A 21,252-nucleotide genomic window follows, 5' to 3' on the forward strand; every position below is an offset into this window, starting at 1 on the left:
ATTCAGATGATACAAGATATATTCTCTGACCACAGTGGAATTAAATTAGAAACCGACAACAGAAAGATCTTTGAAAAATCACAAAACAGTTGGAAACTAAATAACACACTTTTAACAATCCAGGAGTAAAAGAAGAAATCAAAAGGAAGATTAGAAAGTATTTTGAAGTGAACAAAAATTTTAAAAGCATCATACCAAAATGAGCAGGGTGATGCTAAAACAGTATTGAAAGAGAATTTTATAGCTCTGAAAACTTGTTTTGTAGAAGAAGAAAGTTTTCAAATCAATGACCTCAGATTCTACCTTAAGCAGCAAGAAAAATAAGAGCAAATTAAACTCAATGTATGTAGAAAAAGGAACTAATAAATATCAGAGCAGAAACAAATGAAATATTAAAAATGAATTTAAAAGTGTGTTCTTTGGAAAATCAATAACGTCGATAAACCTCTAGGTAGACTGATCAGAAAAAAGAGAAAAATGCCAGTTAATATGAGGAATGAGAGAGGTGGCATCCTAGCAGATTCTATGACTATTAAGAGAATAATAAGCTATTATGAACTTTTTTGTGCCAATAAGTTTAGCAATTTATAGGAAATGGACTCATTCCTTAAAAATCACAAATCACCAAACTTACTGAAGAAGAAATTGATAACCTGAATAGCTCTATATTTGTTAAAGAAATCAAATTGGCAATTAAAACCCTTCCTACACAGAAAACTCACATGGCTTCGACTGGTGAATTCTACCAGAATTTTAATTCTACACCAGTTCTTCCAGAAAATTGAAAAGCTGGGAATACGTCTTAGCTCGTTCTATAAAGTCATCATTACCTTAATCCCCAAACAGGTTAAAGTCATTAGAAGAAAAGAAAACTAAAGACTAATATTCCTCATATTAAAAAGTCTACTAGAGCCGGGCCAGGCTCACACCTGTAATCTCAGCTACTCAGGAAGCTGATGGAGGAGAACCACTTTGAGGCCAGGTGTTCGAGACCAGTCTGGGCCACACAGAGAGATCTGTCTTGAAAAGAATTATTTAAAAAAATTAACAAGGGGCGGTGGCATAAGCCTGTAGCCCTCGCTGCTGGGGAGGCTGAGGTGGGAGGACTTTTGAGTCCAGGAGTTCAAGGCTAGGCTGAGCTATGATTGTGCCCCTGTACTCTGCACTCCAGCCTGGATGACAATAAAACATTGTTTCCAAAAACACATACATGTATGTATACATATAATTGCCAAATGGAGTTTATTCCAGGAATTCAGGGATGATTTGACATTTGCAAAGCCATCAATGTAATGAAGCATACGAGTAAAGCAGAAAAGGATATCCCTATAATTATCCCAGGAAATGCAGAAAAATCATTTGACAAAATCTCACATCCATTCCCAATAAAAACTCTCAGCAAACTAGGAATAGAAGGAAAGTTACTCAACCTGATAAAGGGTATCTATGTTTAAAAACTTGTGGCCTATAAACTTTATAACCGGTATAAAGATGGAACGCTTCCCTCGTAACACCAGGAGCAAGGTAAGGATGTCTACTCTCGCTCCTGCTATTCAACATGGTCCTGGAGGCTCCAGCCAGTGCAGTAAAGCAAGAAAGTAAGTGAAAATCATCCAGACTGGACATAAGACAGTAAACCTGTATTCACAGAAGACAGGCTATATGTAGAGAACCTTATGGAATCTACAAAAAGCAATTACAACTGATAAATGGGTCTAATGAGATGGAAGAATATAAAATCAACAGACAAAAATTAATTTCATATCTGCATACTGAGAAGGAATCAGAAATGGAAAATTTAAAACTGTCATGTAGAGTCCTATAAAAAGTTGAACTACTTGCTAAGATGTCAACTTCCCACAACAGATTTTTGGCTTCAACACAATCCTAATCATCATTCCAGCAGGTTTTCTCATATACATTGACAAACTGATTATACAATTTATTTTGGAATGAGAACTTAGCATAGCCCAAACAACTTTGAAAAAGAAAAGCTGTAAGACTCTCATGACCTGATTTCAATATGGATTGGGAAGCTACAGTTATCTATACCGTGGTGTTTATGTTAAGAGAGGCAAATAGAGCAATGGAACAGAACAGAGAGTTTAGAAATAGACCCTCATACACATAGGTAATTGATTTCGGCAAAGACATCAAAACAATCTCATTGGGGAAACAAAATCTTTTCCACGAACGGCGCCAGGATGATCGTATGGGGAAAAAACTTTGACACTTATCTGACACTGTTACCCAAAACTTGATTTTAGGCGGAGCATATTACCAAATGTAAAACAGAAAACTGTAAAGCCTCTAGACAAAATTATAACCTGGGTATAGGGAAGGTTTCTTAAGGCAGAGAAAAATTTGTTTTTGACACATCAGACTTTATCAAATTAGTAATTATTTGTGTCAATATTCCATAAAGAAAATAAATAGACTAAACACAGACTGGGAGAAAAAGCTGTGCGAAACCCATAGGACTTGATCAGGAGCGTACAAAGAAGTCCTACAACTCAAATATGAACAAGAGAAAATGCCAACATAAATAAGCAAAACGCCCTAGTCAGCAATGGAAAGGAACGGAGCACGGATGCACGCAAGACACAGGCAAGTCTCAAAGCCTTTTCCCAGGAAGGAGCTGTTGTATGAAGTTCTACAACACACAAAATTCATCTGTGGAGAAAAACGTCAGAGCAGGTTTGCCTGTGGGGCTGACTGAGGAGAGAACTTTCTGGAGTCGGGGACATGGTCTTTCTTTTCCTTCAGGTCCGACCACCCACTGCATGCATTTATCCAAACTCACAATGGCGCCTTTAAAATGGGTGCCTTCCACTCCAGGTACAATTTACCTAAAAAAATAAAACTCTGCAAACATGTGTTGAGCTCTAGTTAGTTATATACACGCTGAAATACTCAGGGGCCAAGTGCACCGATGTGAGCAACTCACTTTGAAGTTTATAAAAGATTTCATGGATACATGTCATATAATAAAGCAAATATAACAAAATGGTAACAGTTGCAGAATCTAACCGGTGGGTCTAAGGCTGTTCACTGTGCAATTCTTCCTGCTTGAAATTTTCGTAATGAAATGTCAGTGGGAAATACCAAGAGATGGTAACGGTCAGGACTGATCAGTTGATAGACAGCAAATTTTAAAACAACCACAATCCATGCCAGGAGATCATGGAATCCTGTTTTAGAATCGAAACAAAGAAAGAAAGAGAAGGAAGGAGGGAGGGAAAGATGGAGGAAGACATTACTTTTCAGACTAAGACGGAGAAATCACCATCAACAGAAAGAACTACTTAAGGATCTAATTCAGGAAGAAGGAAATCTATCCCAGAAGCAAGCAGTAGGACCCGGGAACAAACTATGAGTGAAGAAAATGGCAAACATCTGGAAACATGTATCCAGGTATTTGCTACATAAAACAATAAGAACAGTGAGTAATCTGGGGTTTATAAGAACAAACTGGAACTTGTATCAGTCACGATACTTGGTTGCAAACAACGCATCTGGTCTGGCTAAGTTTAAGCAGAAAGCACACTTATTAACAAATCTTCGGGCACTCGCACTCGGAATGTGCCCAGCCAGAAACAAAGACTGGCCCTGCCCTGGGGGCTCCTCCCTGGGAGCCTCACCGTTGCCCCTGCCTGTCACCTGCCAGGTTGGACAGTGTTTCTCAGTAGGGCAGGCTGGCATCTTGAGAAGGACGTTTCTTCATTGTGTGGGGTGATCTCATTTACTGCTGAGTGTTTAACACCTCAGTCCACACCCAATGCTTGTCAGTAAACTCCCAAGTCATCACAACCACCAAAAACACAAGTGCATTCCCAAGGCCTTCAGGGGTGAGGTGATGCCGTCTTGGGTTGACATCTCTGCAGGTCTCCTCCCCCTTGCTCTCCTGCTGCTCCGTCCTGCACAGGCAGTGCTCTCAGCAGGGGTCGTTTACCTCCAGGGCATATTTGGCAAAGTCTGGATATATCTTTGGTTGTCATGACTGAGGGGTTCCCACTGAGAAAGGGCAAGGATCCCAGCAAACACCCGACAGTCCCCACTATGATGAATAATCCAGCCCTAAATGTCAATAGTCAACAGTGCCAAGGTGGAGAGACCCTGATATGGCTGGTGTGGTGGGGTTTAACCTTTACATTTTAGGACATTGGTTGTCAGCAGGGGTTATGACTGAACCGGAAGAAGAGTGAACATTACCCAGAGGTGCTGGATGAGGAGGTGGATGTAGTAACAGATGAGACTTTGCAGGGCTGCTGAGTATAGTTGTACAGGTTGTGTACTGCACAATCAGAAAGTACCACTCACACTGTAGACCCTATAAATGTGTGTATTTTTTATGCCAATTTTCTAGCAGACAGCAGTCTAAAGCCGTTGGTGACAGATCAGGATCCACATGGCAGGTGAGGTGGAGGCCAAGCAGGCAGGGCCCCGGTACCCAGTGGGCTCTGCACCAAGAGGAATAAAGGGGAGGTTGGCATCCTTCCTGGTGAACATCAGGGCCCTTCTAGGAGGTGCTGTGATCAAAATAGACAGAAATTGGTGCTTGAAAGTCAGAAATACCAGGGCAGGTGTCTCCAACCCCACCTGCAGAGGAGGGGCGATCAGGAAAGACTTCCTGGAGGAGGCAGCCTGGGAGCTGCATCTCAGGGCACAAATAGGGGTTAGCTGAGCTGAGAGGGGGAAAGATGCCCTCCTGAAGCAGAGGAGCTAACGTTTTGTGTTTTAGCAGACAAAAAAACATGGCAGAGAGCATCTCCGGAGGCTGATAGAGAACCAGCGAGGAAGGCAGGCTTGACTGAGGGAGTTGAGGGTGCCCGGTTCTGGGTGGGGGAGCAGGGTATGGTCATGGTCTCTCCAGGCAGAGAGGGAACAAGGCCACTTGTATTTACTGCAGTCACAGGAATGTTTAAAAAAAAAAAAATAAAGAATTGGCTGGGCGTGGTGGCTTGTAATCTCAGCACTTTGTGAGGCCAAGGTCGGTGGATCACTTGAGCCCAGGGATTTGACAACAGCCTGAGCAACATAGGAAAACCCCATCCCTACTACACACACACACACACACACACACACACACAATTCGCTGGGCGTGGTGGCAGCTACTCAGGAGGCTGAGGTGGGAGGATCACCTGAGTCCAGGAGGTCGAGGTTGCAGTGAGCTGTGATTATGCCACTGTACTCCAGCCCGTGCAACCAAATGAGACCCTGTCTTAAAAAAAAAAAAAAGAGGGGGAGAGGGGATTATTTTCAAAAATGGGACAATTGGCCAAACAGAGCTATACCTTTTTAAATTTTTGTTTAAATGTTTAATGTTTACTTTTAGTGATTTGACACATTTCTCTGTCACACACACCTGTGTACTATCTCATCTCATATAAAGCGTCCTTGTCTGCAGCCCTCACACAGGTGAGGCTTGGTGCCTGTTCCGTCTGGACCCGTGAAACCCTGGGCCAGGATTCTGACTGTGGGAAACAGCAAGGCTGCCCTGGGCGGGCACTCAGGTCTGTTTGGAGCCCTTCCCTGGGGCTGGGAGCCACCTGGCCAGAGGGTGCCCAGGGCCGGGACAGAGAGGGCAGAGGCCCGGGCTGGAGGGCGCAGGACACAGGCTGTACGGGAGGTCTGTGCCTGCAAGAGGTTGGGTCATTCTGTCTGGAGTCTGCCCGGTGATCCCACAGATGACTGCACATGAGGGGGTCTCTTTGGGGACATCTGGAAGGTTCTCACGGCCTGGACCCCATGTGCGTGTGCATCCTCAGTGCCCAGCAACGCCAGCCAGCCCTGGACTTGGCGCCAGGCCATGAATATTCGCATCCTCAGAAGGCCGGGGGTGTCTGTACAGAGCCGACGGACCATCGGTCTTGACGCTATTGCAGACACACAAACAAACAAGCTACATAATTTCTTCCGCGGCCTGCTGTGGTTCCGTGAGCGTGGGTGCCTGGCACACGGCCCCCGCCCAATTACATCTCAATCAGTGTTAAAAGGCATCTGACATTTCCCTTTGATTTATGTATTAACCTTTACATCCAGCGCAGGCGGGTGCTGATTGCTTTCATCAGCTGCGCTGAGGCAGCTCCGAGGGGCTGCTCCAAAGGCTCTTCCCACCGCATCCCCAGGCCAAGTGCCTCCTTGAGCACGGAGCTCCCTCGTGGAGACCCCAGGCTGGTGCACGAAGGCCGAGGCTGCGTCCCCGCTATCCCCAGCACCTCCACTGGAGGACAGGCTCCGGGAAGCTCCGGGAGCTGCGGGTCTACGGCTCTGTGCACTCCTTTCTCCGCACAAAGGGCGTTGAAAAAGACGGTGGCTGCCAACTCTGTGTTGATGTGAGCAGTTGTGGGGCCGTGAGACTGTGCAGCTGGCACACAGGGATATGGGTTCCCAGAGACTCCCTCACATGTCTGCAGCCTCCCACAGCTGCCCCGTCACAGCCCCACCCCACGAGTGCACAGAAACCCACACCACATACTTGTGTGCACACGCTAATGGGCACTCACTTGGCACAAGCACATGTGTGCTCACTGACATGCACACTGAACTCATGCACACACACGCTCATGTACACTTATACACACTCACATACACACGCACGCTCACTCACACACAGTCACAGACACATACACACATGCACACTCATACACACTCACATACACACACGCACACTCATACACACAACATATACACACGCACACTCACACACACTCACATACACACGCACACTCATACACACTCACATACACACACGCACACTCATACACACAACATACACACGCACACTCATACACACTCACATACACATGCGCACACTCACACACACTCACATACACACGCACTCACTCACACTCATCCAGGGACACAGACTCACTCCCACTCAAACACACACTGGCACACCCAGCAGATGCGCACACGTGGGCACACACCGGATGCCCGCTTGCACACAGAACATGCGGATGGCTGAACCGATGGAAGAGACGCCCTGGCACCGTCTTCACCCCAGGGCACCTGTGCAGGACAGGACTTCAACTCACACCTGGACGGAGGTGGCCGGGCTGGATGATCCAGGCGGTTCCACAGCCGGACGTGGGACAGCAGTGTGTTTTGGGTTCCAGGAGATGATGGGGAATGGAGACAGGGACGGGAGGGCGGCCAGTGCAGGTAAAAGGGCAGGTTGTGGCCCAGGCACCTGGGGCTCAGTGTACTGGGAACCCTGAGAGTCACGGGCATCGTGTAGGGGCCCTAGGCTGAGCCCAGCCCTGGATGGGGACCGACGGGACAGCAGGGAACAAACGGTGAAGTGGTCAGTGCCTCTGCCATCCCCTCTTCTTCCCGAAGGCCTTTGCAGAGCTGTCCCCTTGCTGACCAAGCCCCCAGCCCTCTGTCCTGACCACCCAGAGGGCATGCCCCTCACAACTGTCCCCAGCAGCAGAGAAGCCAGGACCACAGCTCCCAGACTCTCCTGGGCCTCAGCAGCTTCTGGGAATGCAGACTCCAGCCCCACCTCAGCTGCAGGGGCTCAGAACCTGTGGGAGAACCTGCATTTGCATCAGACCTCCCAGGCAGTTCTCACATAACGGCTGGTAGGCCACACTTCCCCCCGGACCTGAGTCTGCTGTGCCCGTCTCATCAGTCAAGATTTCACCATTAGGGATATGTTTCTTGGACCAAAGTACTTATCCCCCATTATTAAACATATATTGAACCGCTATTGCATAAATCAGGATTCCTTCCATTGCAACTGTCCAACTGTAGCCAAACCACCCTGAGCCCAGTGGAGAATGATTGGCATACGTGACTGGAAGGCAACATTGGGCTTCAGGCGTGGCTGGATCCAGGTGCTGGAAACAAGCCCTCAGGAACCTGCCTCTCCTGCCTTTTGGTTCTGCATTCTGCTATGGAGTCCATCCTCCCACAGGCTTTCCCTGGATGGCTGCAGGTGGCACCGACAGTCCCAGACAACATTCCACTATGTGAACCCTCCCTCCCCATCCATTCCAGCAAAAGCCCAGGGATGGGGTCCATTCCTTGCGTTTAGGTTACATGATGCCTCCACCCCAGTCTCTGTGGCTGAGGGGAAGGGGTCAGCTGGTGAGGACTGGGTCAGGAGTCCACTCAAGGGTGATGGTGGGCTGGGTGTGGTGGCTCACGCCTGTAATCCTAGCACTTTGGGAGGCCAAGGAGAGCAGAGCATTTGAGCTCAGGAGTTCAAGACCAGCCTGTGCAACAAAGTGAAACCCCATCTCTATAAAAAATACAAAAATTGGCCGGGCGTGGTGGCTCAAGCCTGTAATCCCAGCACTTTGGGAGGCCGAGATGGGTGGATCACGAGGTCAGGAGATTGAAACCATCCTGGCTAACACAGTGAAACCCCGTCTCTACTAAAAAATACAAAAAAATTAGCCGGGTGAGGTGGCGGGCGCCTGTAGTCCCAGCTACTCCAAAGGCTGAGGCAGGAGAATGGCGTGAACCCAGGAGGCGGAGCTTGCAGTGAGCCAAGATCACGCCACTGCACTCCAGCCTGGGCGACAGAGCGAGACTCCGTCTCAAAAAAAAAAAAAAACACAAAAACAGGATGAAGGAGGTCACCCCCACCCTAACCAGCGAGCAGGGGATGAGGGGTCGCTTCCCAGAGGAAATTCCATGAAAGGTGACTCTAAATGGCTGGTTCCAGACAGGACCGTCTCTGTCCTCACGCTCCCAGCAAGAGGCCCCGACGGCCCAGGCATGACGGGACCAAAGTGAAAACCTCCCTTAGCCCTGTTGAAGCAAACCAGTGTAGACAGAAAGACTCCAGCGGCGCCTAGCCCCACTGTGCCTGGTCCGCGGCCGGCAGGAGGCCTGGGTGTGACCCTGGGACGGATGGCCGTTGGGTCTGTGGCTGGCAGGAGGCCACACCTGACCCTGGGATGGATGGCCGTTGGGTACGCGGCTGGCAGGAGGCCACACCTGAGCCTGGGCGGTTGGGGGATCACAGGGCCTCTCTGCTGCAGGCCTCGGTCCCCCCATCTACGGAAAGGGACCAAATCCACTTACCCAATGTTTCATGGAGCTGCAGTGAAGGCTGAAAATGCTGCCGGGCACTGAGGACTGAGCCTGAGAGGGCTGTTGCTTCTGGAGGCCCATGGGGTCCCCCAGCTCGGGCCCAGGATAGCAGGCTCCCCAGTGCACTGGTGCTGACACAGGGAAGCTGTGGCCCAGGCAGGTCCCAGAAGTCACAGGCAGGGACAGTGCATCTCCCAGGCCCAGCTGGGCAGACACCCTTGGGGATCCCAGGATCCTCAGGCCAGGCCCAGCATAGCCTGGGGTCCCCCCACCCACCCGGGCCCAGACCACTCGCCACGGAGGGGAGGCGTGGGCCCCTTGCGAGCAGGGAAGCCTGAGGTTTCTGGGACCGAGCTGCCAGCCTCCTCCGTGTTGAGGGAGACACCTCGAGCCAGGGTTTTCCTGGCCCACATCTGGCCGAATTAGTTCATCTACAAAGAAAACAGTGGGAAAAATTGTTCCCAGCTTTTCAGAAATTGTTCCCAGCTTTTCAGAAACTCCAGACACACATGGCTCCTCGTCTCTGTGTTTGGGATGGCTGACCCACATACGTGCCTGCTCTGCGAGCCAAGGCTTTACAGGAGGCAGGAACATGGCCAAGAAACACATTGCAGCACCTACTGTGTGTGGGGTCAACGGCAGGCCGGGAAGCTGGGAGGCACGGGAGCCTCGGGAGGCGGGGCTGGGGGCACAAGCATGAGGACCTCCGGCCTCCCTCAGGTGTGCAGCAGGGACCCTGGAACCAGCATGACTTGTGCAAACCCTTACCCCACCTCAAACCACACGGCCCTGGGCAGGTCTCTGTGCCTCAGTTTCCTCACCTGTGACACGGGGAGGAGATGAGATGTCCCTGTTAAATACGAGATGCCTCCTCACCTCTCAGCCTGGGAGTGTGCACCCAAACAGCTCTGCCTGGGGGCTGGGCAGAGGAGGACATTTTGCACCAGGCCTTGAAAGCCAAGTGGGTTTTTACGAGGCTACAAAGATGAAAAAGGCATTGCAGAGGGGGGAAACCACGTGTGTGAGGGCGTGGAAGCGTGACCGTGGCAGGTCAGACGGAGCCAGCAGCCGCAGCTCAGCAGGGCCCATTTCCTCTCCCATCCTGTAGACAGAGAGAGGAACAGTCTCACTCTGCCCAAGCATAGCCGTGGGCATTTCACATGCTGTGCACTGTGCATGCACATGTGTGTGGCTATATGTGTGCATGCTTGAGCATACAGGCGTGTGTATGCGCTTGTGCGTATGTGGATATGTCTGTGTATATGCATGCATGTTCACGTGTATGTGTGCCTATGTTGGTGTGCACGTGTGCAGGTGCATGTACGTCTATGTACATGTTTGTGTGCTCACACATGTATGTGCATGTGCCTATGTTGGTGTGCATGCGTGCGCATGTGTTTGTGTGGATATGTCTGTGTACGTGCATGCATGTTCATGTGTGTGCCTGTTGGTGTGCATGTGTGTGCATATATGTCTATGTACACATGTGTTTGTGCGTGTGCACATGTCTATGTACATGTGTGTTCATGCGTGTGCATATATGTCTATGTACATGTGTGTGTTCATGTGTGCATATATGTCTATGTACGTGTGTGTGTTCGTGTGTGTGTGTGCCTGTCCATGTGATATTCTGTCTTTGCATCTCAGGCCTATGAAGGCAGGTCCAGTAGACAGCCAGGCACATCTGCACTTGGTCAGCCTCAGGTGCAAGGAGGCTTCAGGACACCAGGGAGGGGACCTGCTGGCTCTAGGGACAAGCGGGAGAACTGGGTGAAATAAACCACTTCTCCCTCCTCTGTCTGAAACAGCCTGGGGTGGGAATCTGAAGGGCTGGATTTATTCCTGGGTTTGGCTGCTTTAAAGCTGTGGGTCCTTGCAAGCCTCAGTTTCCCCATTTGTCAGAGGAGAGTGTTCTCTGCCCTGCAGCCTCCCAGAGTGATAAGGTGACGGCTGTTGGGAGTCTCCTCTGCAGAACCTCACCCTGGATGATACACAAGACACACTTTCAACACCAGAACTTCCCATCAACGGGCTCACCAGCCTGCGGCATGCTGGCTTCTGCTGCCTGGATGCACCTTCCCTGGGCACTAGAAACAAAGGAGGTTGTGGGCGAAATGGTTCACAGAACTTCCTCAAGGCCCTGACTTGTCCGAGCCCTCGGCCTGGATGCAGTGTCTTTGAGGAGGGCAACCCATCTCCCCTCTTCCTCTCCCCCAAATGCACCAGCCTTCCCTCCTGTGCCGTCTTTCTCTGGCTAAAGCAGCTGGCCTTCTCTGTGAGCACAAGGCCCAGGATCTGTGGCCGGGGATGCCCTCATCCGTTCTGTTGGGTTCAGACATTAAACTGCCCCAGGGAGGAGCCATATGCCCCACCCCAGACTTCTTGCTGGGGGAGCTAAGCCATTCCTGTGTTTGTCGACGCCGTCATCACCCAGGATTTGTTACTGGTGGCCAAAAGCACCTATTGAGAGAGCGTGAGGAGCCTCAGAACTGCACAGGGTGCCCTCATGCGGCAGGGCCCTTGCAGGTGTCACTCTGACCACGTCTGTTGCTGTTTGTCTAGCACTGTACGCGGCCCTAGGATGGAGCGGCGTTGCACAGAAGGAAGGGCCTGTGGCTCCACCACGCTAACCTGTGAAGAAGCATCCCATCTGCTAACAGACGTTAAACAATGAATTGCACAAGTGGGCAGATTTTTCTTGCTCTCTGGAACCAAATTGATTCAAGTAACTGTCTTAAGAGAGGGCTGGTCCAAACCCTCTCTTCTTCCTACCCAAACTCAGGCACAAAGAACGCGGCATTTCTTGCTACCTGACCTCACTTTGCAGGAGCTGAGTTTAGTTGGAGGATCCAGAGGTGGTGTTCCTGGGTGAGAATTAGCAGTTGTGGGTGAGTTTCTGGACACAGGCTTGCTGGGAGGTGTGGAAGGACCTGTTAGCTGGTCCCAAAGGATGGGATGGGTTTCCTTGGCGAGCAGTGTGGATGCTGGAAGCCATCAGTGCAGACACCTCAAGGTCCTCTCGGCCCTGGCTCGGGGCAGGTGCCTGGGAGGGTGCAGTGGGCAGGCATCAGGTGTGGTTGCCGGCTGTGGTGCCTCCATTGGCTGGTGAAGGCTCCATACTCCTCTGTTGCTTCACTCCACCCAGAGTGCAGGGGAAGCTGAACGTGTCTCACTCGACACCGGGTCCACAGGGCACCACTGCAAACCCATGCAGAGCAGGTGTAGTGTGTGGTGTGCGCTGAAGTCACTCCGACGCAGAGGGGAAGTTGAACCAAGTTCAGGGGCTGTCATTCAATTTCCTTTTCTTTTAAAAAAATGGCATCGCCGTGTGACCTCTCTTTGTTGATTATAAATTTAATACCGCGAGTTTCAGTTGAGTGAATTCACATCTTATTTGGAATCTGGGTCTACAGTTGCCTAAAGCTGGTGGGAATGTAATTGTACACAAGCATGTGAGGCCTGTTAATTTGCAATCCACGATGCGTGGCCTGGCTTGACAAGCCCCGCGCTGGGTTCTGAGGAGCCGTTCTCCAGAACGGCGGCGCGCAAGGACCCGGCACATTTGCATAAGAGGCACTTGGTATTTTTCGCAGGATGAAAACATGTAATTTTGCAAATGTTTATAGATTGTTAATTTGGCTGAATAGCAAAATCAAATTACAGGTAATAGGTTGTGTGCACTTCCCCTTTCCTGGGTTTCTCTTGTAATGACGGCAAGCATCGCACACCAGGCCCCTCTTGGTGGAAATGGGAGGGGTGTCCCCCCAGAAGCAGGGCTGCCTCACAGCAGTGAGTCCTGGCCAGCCACGTTCCAGAGCTGGGGGAGGTTAGGCTGTGCTTGGAGTGGCGGCCCCACCCCGATTCGGGACCCCTGGGATCCAGACTGTTCCCACCGTCTCTGACACTTGCTCAGGAGTTGGACAGAATCACAGCTAAGGGACGGAGGAGGCCTCAAGCCTGTGCCCGTTAATTTCCAGGTTAGAGGATGTCATTCTGCCCTCGGCCGGGCATCCTGGGCTCCTGGGATCAGGCGAGTCCGGCCTCTACCCCAGCAGGCTCTGAGAGGCCCCTCCAAGCCTCAGTTTCCTGCTCTGGGCCATGGAGCTGTGGAGTCTGCCCCGTGCTCCGCTTACAGGGCTGCTGGGGCTGGCGGGAGGGCGGGACCCCTGTGGGAGCGCAGAACCGTGAGAACCGAGCTTCTTTACGTATCAACTTGGACTGAGATTCCCTCTGCACCTGCTGGAGTGGGGACTGCACATCCGAGGAGACGAGAGTGGGGCCCCTAGCATCCCGCCAAGGGGCCCACCGCCCATAGCCCCGAGCCTTACACTGCAGCGGACGGCACCTCCGTTCTCTCTTGGACTGTCATTACATCATTCCCTTTCAGTGGGGAGAGCTGAGGGCCCTGTGAGGTGGCGGCACGCCCCGGAGGCTTGGGTGTGTGGAGACCCTGGGCCCTTGGACCTGCACCTGGGCTTGGAAGACCTGTCTCCCCTCCTCCAAATGCCGTCGGCCATTCTCAGGGCCCCGACACTGACCCTGTGGGTCCCTCCAGACAATTTGCTGACCCCTGAGCTCAGACCCCTCCGCACACTGGCCAGGCATGTGACCCTCTCCAGGCCTCACCGGTGCCCTGGGGGGTGAGTGTTACTGTCTACATGGGGTCCTGGCAGGTAGGTGTTCTCAGAACCGAGCCCAGCACATGGAGAGCCCTCGGCAAACACCAGCCCCTGTTTCTACCAGGATTCGGATGCCCTCCTGGGCTGACCTGGGGACACTGGGCCTGGGTTTACTGGGATGTGGCAGAGTCCTTGTGAACGATGTAACTTCCCCATCCGTCTCTTCCCCTCAGAGAAGCTTCCTCCTCGGACCCCATGAATCTATTCATCATCTATGTGCAGGGCGCCTACTGTGTGCAGGAGAGGATGTGACCCACGTGTAGGAATTCTCAAGATTGAATGTGCTCTGTCCACTGCCTCCCAGCACCTCTTTCCCCCACCCCACAGCCCCGTGTCCCATCATCCACGCGCCCACTCCCTCCCAGCACCTCTCCGTCCACCCCGCAGCCCCGCGTCCCATCATCCACGCGTCCACTCCCTCCCAGCACCTCTCCGTCCACCCCGCAGCCCCGCGTCCCATCATCCACACGTCCACTCCCTCCCAGCACCTCTCCGTCCACCCTGCAGCCCCGCATCCCATCATCCAGGCTGGAGCAGGCGTTCTCGGTGGACACTTACTGTGGGACCTCAGCCTGACCAAAGGCTCTTAAAACCTTGCCCCCTTGAGTCCCATCTTTAGCAGAGTTTTGTCAATAAAATCCTCAGTCTAGTCCCAGGATGGCCTGAGGCACTGGACACGTGCGGCTGTTTCAGGTGCAGTGGCCTGAGTGTAAAGCACAGTCTCCTGTCTGAGGAAGCCGCTGGTGTTCCCCAGACTCCTGTGAGCCGGGGGCCAGCTGTGCTGGGGGAGGACAGGGAGGGCTGGGGGGCAGGAGGGACCAGGCAGGGCCAGGACGGGCTTGGGGAGCCAGGAGAGTTGGGGGAGTTCAAGAGTCAGGGGGAAGCCTGGAAGGGCTGGGGGTACAGAAGGGGCCTGGGAACCTGGGGGTGCCACAGGGCCAGTAAGAGTTGGGGGTAGAGAGGGGTTGGGGGGAGAATGGGAGGGGCTGGGAGGCAGAAAAGACCCAGGAGGACCAGGGGGTGCCAGGAGGGACCAAAGGGAGCCAGAGGGGTCAGGAGGACCAGGCAGGGCTGAGGGCATAGGAGGGGCTGGGCAGGACCTGGGAGAGGGATGTGGGAGTGCAAGGTGGGGCCCGGTGGGGCCAAGGGGAGCTTGGGGGCTGTAGGGGTGGTCAGGCAGTGCCAGGAGGGGGCAAAGTCGGACCTTGAGTCCCCAGGCCACCGGCAGCCTCAGGCAGGCCTTGTCCTTGTTTTGAGTTTCATATTCTGGTGAGAAACAGCCTGTTTGGGTTCCTCCTCTGGAAAGCGTACACGGAGAGACTCCGAGGCCCTCAGCATGGAGATGAACTTGGCCTGGCCCTGGGGCAAGGCTGGGAACCGGAAGGTTAGAACCGAGGAATTTCAGGAGCCCAGCCCTGTCACAGCCTGGGGTGGTGGGAGTGGGGGCACCCTTGCTCCCCAAACCCTGTCAGAACCACAGAGGAAGCCAAGACAGAGGAGGGGGTCACCCGACCCCTGCGTGGAGGCCGATGGAGGCCGCTCGGAAGAATCCAGGGGGGAAACGCCCAGCTGTGTCCTCGTGCCAGTCCCAGCTCACTGAGGGCCATGTCCTCTGGCCCCTCACTGGCCCCTCACTGCCCTGGTATCATCCTGAGGAAGTCCTTGTCCTGGACTGCCAGTCGGATGGGAGGTGGCCATGAGGAAGCTGACAGCGCCTGGGGCAGACCACAGGGTCCCAGGGAAAGAGGCAGGGAGTTCGGGGGCTGCTTCCTGGTAGGGAGGTGCCCAGAAAGCCCCCTTGGCCTGGGGACTGTGGGGAGCCAGGTTCCACGGGGATGCCCAGCTCAGGCCTTTATACCCAAGGGAGCTGGTCCCTTCCCTCTCTGGGTCCCAAGGCCAGGCAGATGCACAGGGGCATGAGATGGGAGCAGAGCTGGGCCAGGGCCTGTGGGTCCAGCTGACAGCCTCTCGCCTAAGTCCTGGGTGGTGCTGTGCACAGCCCATGCCACGGGCGAGGAGCCTCGGACTCCAGTGGGCAGAGGACCCTGCTGTGGACACACAGAGGCACGACTCCCAACCCAGTGCTCCTCTGTCCCAGGGAAGCCAGCGCCACCGTAGACCTTCAGGGCAGCTGTCCTGGCTGGGCAACACTGAGGAGGGGGCTCACGGAGACCCCCACCCTCTGTACACCATCCTCACCTTCCATGAGCACAGGATGGAACTGGCCAGGAAGAAACGCTTGGGGACAGGAGCAAGAGTAGTGTGTGGGGCATTCCGAGGCCACATCAACCAAGGCCAAGCACCCAGACCATGGGAGGTGATTGTCCTTCTGGGCTGTGCAGGTGTTCCATATATCAGAAAGAACAGGGACAAATGGAGGTGGATGCAGGAGCTGCATTTCAATGACTAAAGAGATGGTAAGTCTGGCCTGGACGTGGGGGCTGGGCAGGCGTGGCTGGGCTCTTCCCGTGTGTGGCTCCCTGGCTGCACTTCCCTCCAGTCACACTGGCCTCTGGTCCCCAGCACAGGGCTTGGCACAGGCTGCCCCCCTACCTAGGATGCACTTTGCTCCTAGCTTGTTGTTCCAGCTCACCGTCACCATCATGGCCTCGGCTCCTGAGCGCCTGGCCTGGCCATGCACTTTGCAGCACTCATCCTCTGCTCAGAGCCTTGTGGGCTCCCTTCCTGACCCATCCCGGTGCAGGGCCCTGCATGCATGCGGAGCTGTCTGTCTACTTCACCCGTGTGCTGTGGGGCTGCAGTCTGGGCCTCCTGGGTTCATGATTGTGCCCCAACTCCCAGCTCAGGGCTTGTGAATGTTTGCTAGTGAATAAACAAACAGCCCCCACCCTGCTCAATCAAGGACGGAAGGAATTTGAAGAAAAGGCTTTTCTCTTCTTCCCCAGGAGGCAGACCAGGGGCCAATGGACAGCAGATTCCAAGAGTCCTACTTCAGCTGGGTGCAAAGGGCAGGTGTCAGCCCAGGAGGCCTCTCTGGAGGGATGCTGCTACACTACGCCCAACCAGTCAGCAGTATGGGGGAGGGTCTCATCTGTGGTCAGTTTGCACTCAGGGACCTGGTGGTTGCTCTCAAATCTGCCATGCTCCTGCTTCCGTCTGTGGGAGGGAGGGATAAATGTGGGATTCCTGGGATTCTCCATCCTCCAGGAACCGCCATGGGCCATCCCCTCACTCCTGTGACATTTGGTGGAGGAGCCTCTGCCCATCTTCTGTGAGAAGGGATGCCCTAAAGTCTCGGGAAAAGGAGGTCAGGGCCCAGGTGTCACCCAGCCTGGGAACTTTGGTCCCAAGCACAGTCATTTGCACACAGTCATTTGCACGCCGCTGAACGTCCGCCCGGCAGCACCTCCCAACTTTGTTAATGGAAGCCTGGTGATCCGTAACCTGCATGTGGCAGACATCTGCTCGGGGGTAATGCGGTGGTAATGTACATATCGATGATCAATCAGCGGATTTGCAAGAAAGGCATAAAGTATTTAATTATAATTGTGTGGGGCAAGTCTGCATGGTGGCGGCGACATTTGAGTAGGTCACAGCCAGCCCTCACCCTGTTATGTTGCTGCTATTAAATGCCATTCACTCTAAGGGCTGGGAACCTTTCTGAAGTTGCAGGGTATCACACACTGGCAAATTGAAAATGTCCCTTTGCTTTTAAAAATATGATTGATATCCTTTGCAAAACAAATGCTACACCTCATTGTACACAGATTTCCCCCAGTGCCGCCCTTGCCTCTCCTGGGCATTGAGTCTGCATTTGGCCACAAATTTGTTCTCAGAGAGGATGAGCTATAAAGACCTTGACTTATTCTGAGGCCCCCCAGGAGCGTCCTGTTTAGGAAAAGAGGTTTTGTTGTTGTTTCAAGTCAGGCTTTGCTTACCAGAACAAAGTGCAGGAACTCAAAAGATAAAATGTAAATTTTATTTCCTCTGTTGGCAGCAGAAAAATATATCTTCAGATACTTTCTTTGCCATATACTTATGTATGGGAGCATCTGCCTCTTATGACCATCTAAATTACATCTTGTACGATTTAAATCTATGCTTTTAGCACAACCAGCAAAGGGATATAAATAACAAGAGTGCAGACAGACACAGGGCACACACCACAATACACATGCACACACACACGTGTACACACCATGCCGATAGCCTGTACAAGCCAGCATGGAGAGGGTGAGGAGCCAAACTGGAGCTGCATGCCTGCGATGCAGGGTCCCATCTGTGAAACGAGCATGAGAGCTGCAGCACTCATCATCTCCTGGGATCCTACACCAGGTGGGCGGCGGGAGCACTGGGAATGCTGGCTGCTCTCCCAGCAGAGAGTTCTGGAAACCAGAAGCTGACACTTGCAAAGGAGAGGTGTCCACATTGGAAGCCGCATTTCCACCTCCAGGAACAGGCATCTGAGGCTGAGCTCTGGCTCCTTCTCCCTGGGCGAAGGGAGACCTTGTAGGCAGAGGCTGCGGTTGTCTGAGCTGGGAGGCCGGGGAGTGGGCGTATCTCCATGGGGTCAGGCGTTCATAGCGTCTGTCAGCAATGGCCTTTCTCTTCTCAAAACAATGAACCAAACACATCAAGTCTATTTACAGGGCAGGTGAGTGGGGGAATGCTTGGATTTTTCCGAATAGAGATGAAGCCAGGGCCAAGCATCTTTTGCATGTTCTGGTCTGTCTCCGCAGCCCGCCTACCTTCACGGCCGCCCAGTCCCTGTTTTTAAGGGTCCGATAAAGCAAGACTATGTAATTCCCAAATGAGCCAGCCAGCCTTGTTGGGTGCGTTTTTTGCCGTTCACAAAATTAGCCAATCGTTGTCACCAAGCGAATCGGATTAGGTGTAATCCATACTAATGTTCCAATTAAGTCACTGAAAGCAATTAACTCTGCAAAAATGGGCTGGTGAAAAATGATAAGGCTGGTCAAATAGTTTCACTGGGCATAACAGTGTGTTTTTAGAATGCCCATCTCTACAGTGTAATTAAATCATTTACATTTCAAGTGGAGTGCGCCCACCTCAGATGCTTGTGACCGTGCCCTGTGAGGTGTTGCAGGAATTTTATTCACAGCCTGCTCTCTTGGGCACCTGATGTTTTGGGAAACCAGTTGACGGAAGGTGCCTGAATCAAGGCTTACTCCCTGCTCAGAAGAATCAAGAAATTTGAACTTTGCCCCAGTATCATCCCAAATTTGGGCCCCATCTTCCCACCTTGCCTTTCTCCCTTCTGGTGTAAAACGCACAACTGATTTCTTAAACTGTCACCAAAATACTCGGCTGACACAACAAGATACGTTTGTCACTTCCGATCACGTCACCCCTAGCACGGACACCATCATAAGCCTCGGGGTGACTAATTCATGGGGCCAGTTGCCATCTCTCTTCACGGTTTGTGCCTTACCACTATTATTTTAACGACGGGGAGAAAGTCAACCAGTCCACTGACCGCACAATGGGCACTTGTGGCTTTTGGGATGTGGCTGTCCAGAAAGCTCACCCTCAAGTGACCAAGGAATGAAATGTTTCCCGACTGTAGGGAACATGAGCCTGTGTTTACTCCTCAGAGCAAGAGCACTAGGCCAGTGCAGAGCAAACCCTCAGGTGAAACTGGAGCCCAGTGGGGTTTTCCCTGCAAGAGAACTGTTTTCTCAACAGGTAAAGTCACAGCCTCACAGCCTGTACCTTTAAGGAGCTCCACCTCCGCCTGTCCTCCCAATCCAGGCCTGGTGTGGCACCTGACCTTCCGTCTGCAGGAGAAATTGTAGGATTTGCCGAACTCTGGCTTCCTGACTCAAGGTGAGGCTGGAACCGTCTTTCCAGGGAGGGTCTGGGGAAGACCCCAGACTGAACTGCAGGGGCCTCCAGGGTGGCCCCACATCACATTGTCCAAAAGTGGAGGCCCACGTTCTCCAGCCGCGCGTATCTGCCCTCCTGTGCGAGGCAGGGCGGCTTGAGTCCGGGGAAGGGGTCTGGGGAGGACAGGATGTAGTCGATGCTGAACTTGAGGTCCCGAGGCTGCTCCTTCCCCGGGGAGGCGGGGCTGGCGGGGCTGGCATGGGGGTCCCGTCCCGGGGCGCCCTCGCCAGCGCTGTCTGGGGCCAGGGACCCTTGCCCGGCGGCCGGATCGGGCGGACCTGGGGGCCCCTGGGCGCCTCCCGCACGCGGACCCCTCAGCCCCTCGCTCTTGGGGCCGCGCCGCCGTCGCCGCCGCCGGTAGTTGCCGTTCTCGAAGAGGTCCAGCAGCGACTCGCAGCCGCCCGCGAAAGTCCAGTAGTTGCCTTTGCCCTTCTCGTGGCCCTCGGACCGCGGCACCTGCGCGCGCGGAGGAAGGGGCTGGGAGCGGCTCCGCTGGGCTGTGCGCCCGCCCGCCTTGTCCCCTCGGGGCGCCCTGGACCGGGGCGAGGGTGGCGCACTGCGCAGGTGGAGGCGGCCCCGTGGGCTGAGGATGGACCTCTCCGCAGCCGCAGCGGTGCCCTCCCTTCCCCGCCACCGAGGCCCTGGCGCAGGTGTCGCCACCTGGGGACAGCCGGGGCCCGTCGGGGGCGGCGCTCACCTTGACGAAGCAGCTGTTGAGGGACAGGTTGTGGCGGATGGAGTTCTGCCAGGCGCGCTGGTTGGCGCGGTAATAGGGGAACTTGCGCATGATGAAGTCGTAGATGCCGGACAGGGTCACCCTCCCCGCGGGGCTCTGTTGGATGGCCATGGCGATCAAGGCGATGTAGCTGCGGAGCCCGGGGGTCAGGCGGGGTCTCCGCGGGGCAGCCCTCCCCTCGCCCCGTTCTTCTCCCCGTCCCGCAGGGCGCCGTGGGGCGCAGAGGCAGAGGAGTGAGGCGGTGTTGGGGAAAGTGCCCCCCGCAGCTAGCGGCCCCCGGCGCCACCCAGACCCCAGAAGCTCTTCCCCGGGCTGGAAAGGCCCCTCCCCGGGAGGCCAAGAACGTTCCCCGGCTCTCCTCAAAGTAGGGACAAATGCCTCCTTTCTCTGAGCTCCGTCGGAAATAAGAAAGCCCCCTCGCCCTTCCTTAGTCCCAGGCAGGTCCCGGCTACCTGGGACCCCTGCAGAGGGGTCCCTGTTCCCCAAATCCCCGCCGCCACCCCCGCAGTCACCTGTACGCGGGCCGCGTGAGCCTCTTGTCTTCGTCGGAGCTGCCGGCGGGGTAGTCGTCGGCGTCGTAATTGAAGCAGTTGTAGGGATACTGCGAGGTGTCAAACATCCTGGCGCGCCGGGCGCTTGCTGGGGGCCCCGGCTGCAGCTGCCGCCTCCTCCGCGCCGTCCGCCGGCTTCGCGAAGAGCCGTCTCCAGGCGGCCCAGCAGCTACTGCACTGCGGCCTTCTCTCCGCCGGAGCCGGAACCTGGGCTTCTGGGGTCCCCCGCCTGCCCCCACCCCGTCCTCTCGCATCCAATCCCGGCGCGGGGGAGGCCCCAGCCACCCGTAAAGCGGCCGAGGGGAGCGGAGCGGGGCGTCTCGGTGACCCGCTGACCGCTGCGGGGGAGGGAGGAGGAGGCGGCGCGCTG

At 54.0% G+C, this 21,252-nt stretch overlaps 1 protein-coding gene across 1 annotated transcript; it reads right to left on the reverse strand.

Annotated features, from left to right (window-relative positions):
- Positions 1-16,654: 16,654 nt before the first annotated feature.
- Positions 16,655-20,950, reverse strand: FOXL3 (forkhead box L3). Its single transcript, XM_033193781.1, has 4 exons — positions 20,844-20,950; positions 20,293-20,461; positions 19,422-20,051; positions 16,655-16,844 (listed from the first exon to the last, which is right to left on the reverse strand). The coding sequence occupies exons 1-3, from the start codon at positions 20,948-20,950 to the stop codon at positions 19,617-19,619; spliced, it is 711 nt and encodes a 236-aa protein (XP_033049672.1). The 3' UTR covers positions 16,655-16,844; positions 19,422-19,616.
- Between the last annotated feature and the right edge of the window lie 302 nt (positions 20,951-21,252).

Source organism: Trachypithecus francoisi, unplaced genomic scaffold (genome assembly GCF_009764315.1).
Source record: "Trachypithecus francoisi isolate TF-2019V2 unplaced genomic scaffold, Tfra_2.0 Lachesis_group4, whole genome shotgun sequence".
NCBI classification, from domain to species: Eukaryota; Metazoa; Chordata; class Mammalia; order Primates; family Cercopithecidae; genus Trachypithecus; species Trachypithecus francoisi.

Coding starts and splice junctions, on each gene's coding strand:
- FOXL3 (XM_033193781.1), bottom strand. CDS start 20,950: ATGTTTGACACCTCGCAGTATCCCTACAACTGCTTCAATTACGACGCC. Junction 20,462..20,843: donor CTCACGCGGCCCGCGTACAG/GTGACTGCGGGG, acceptor CGGGCTCCGCAG/CTACATCGCCTTGATCGCCA. Junction 20,052..20,292: donor TCAACAGCTGCTTCGTCAAG/GTGAGCGCCGCC, acceptor CCGCGCGCGCAG/GTGCCGCGGTCCGAGGGCCA.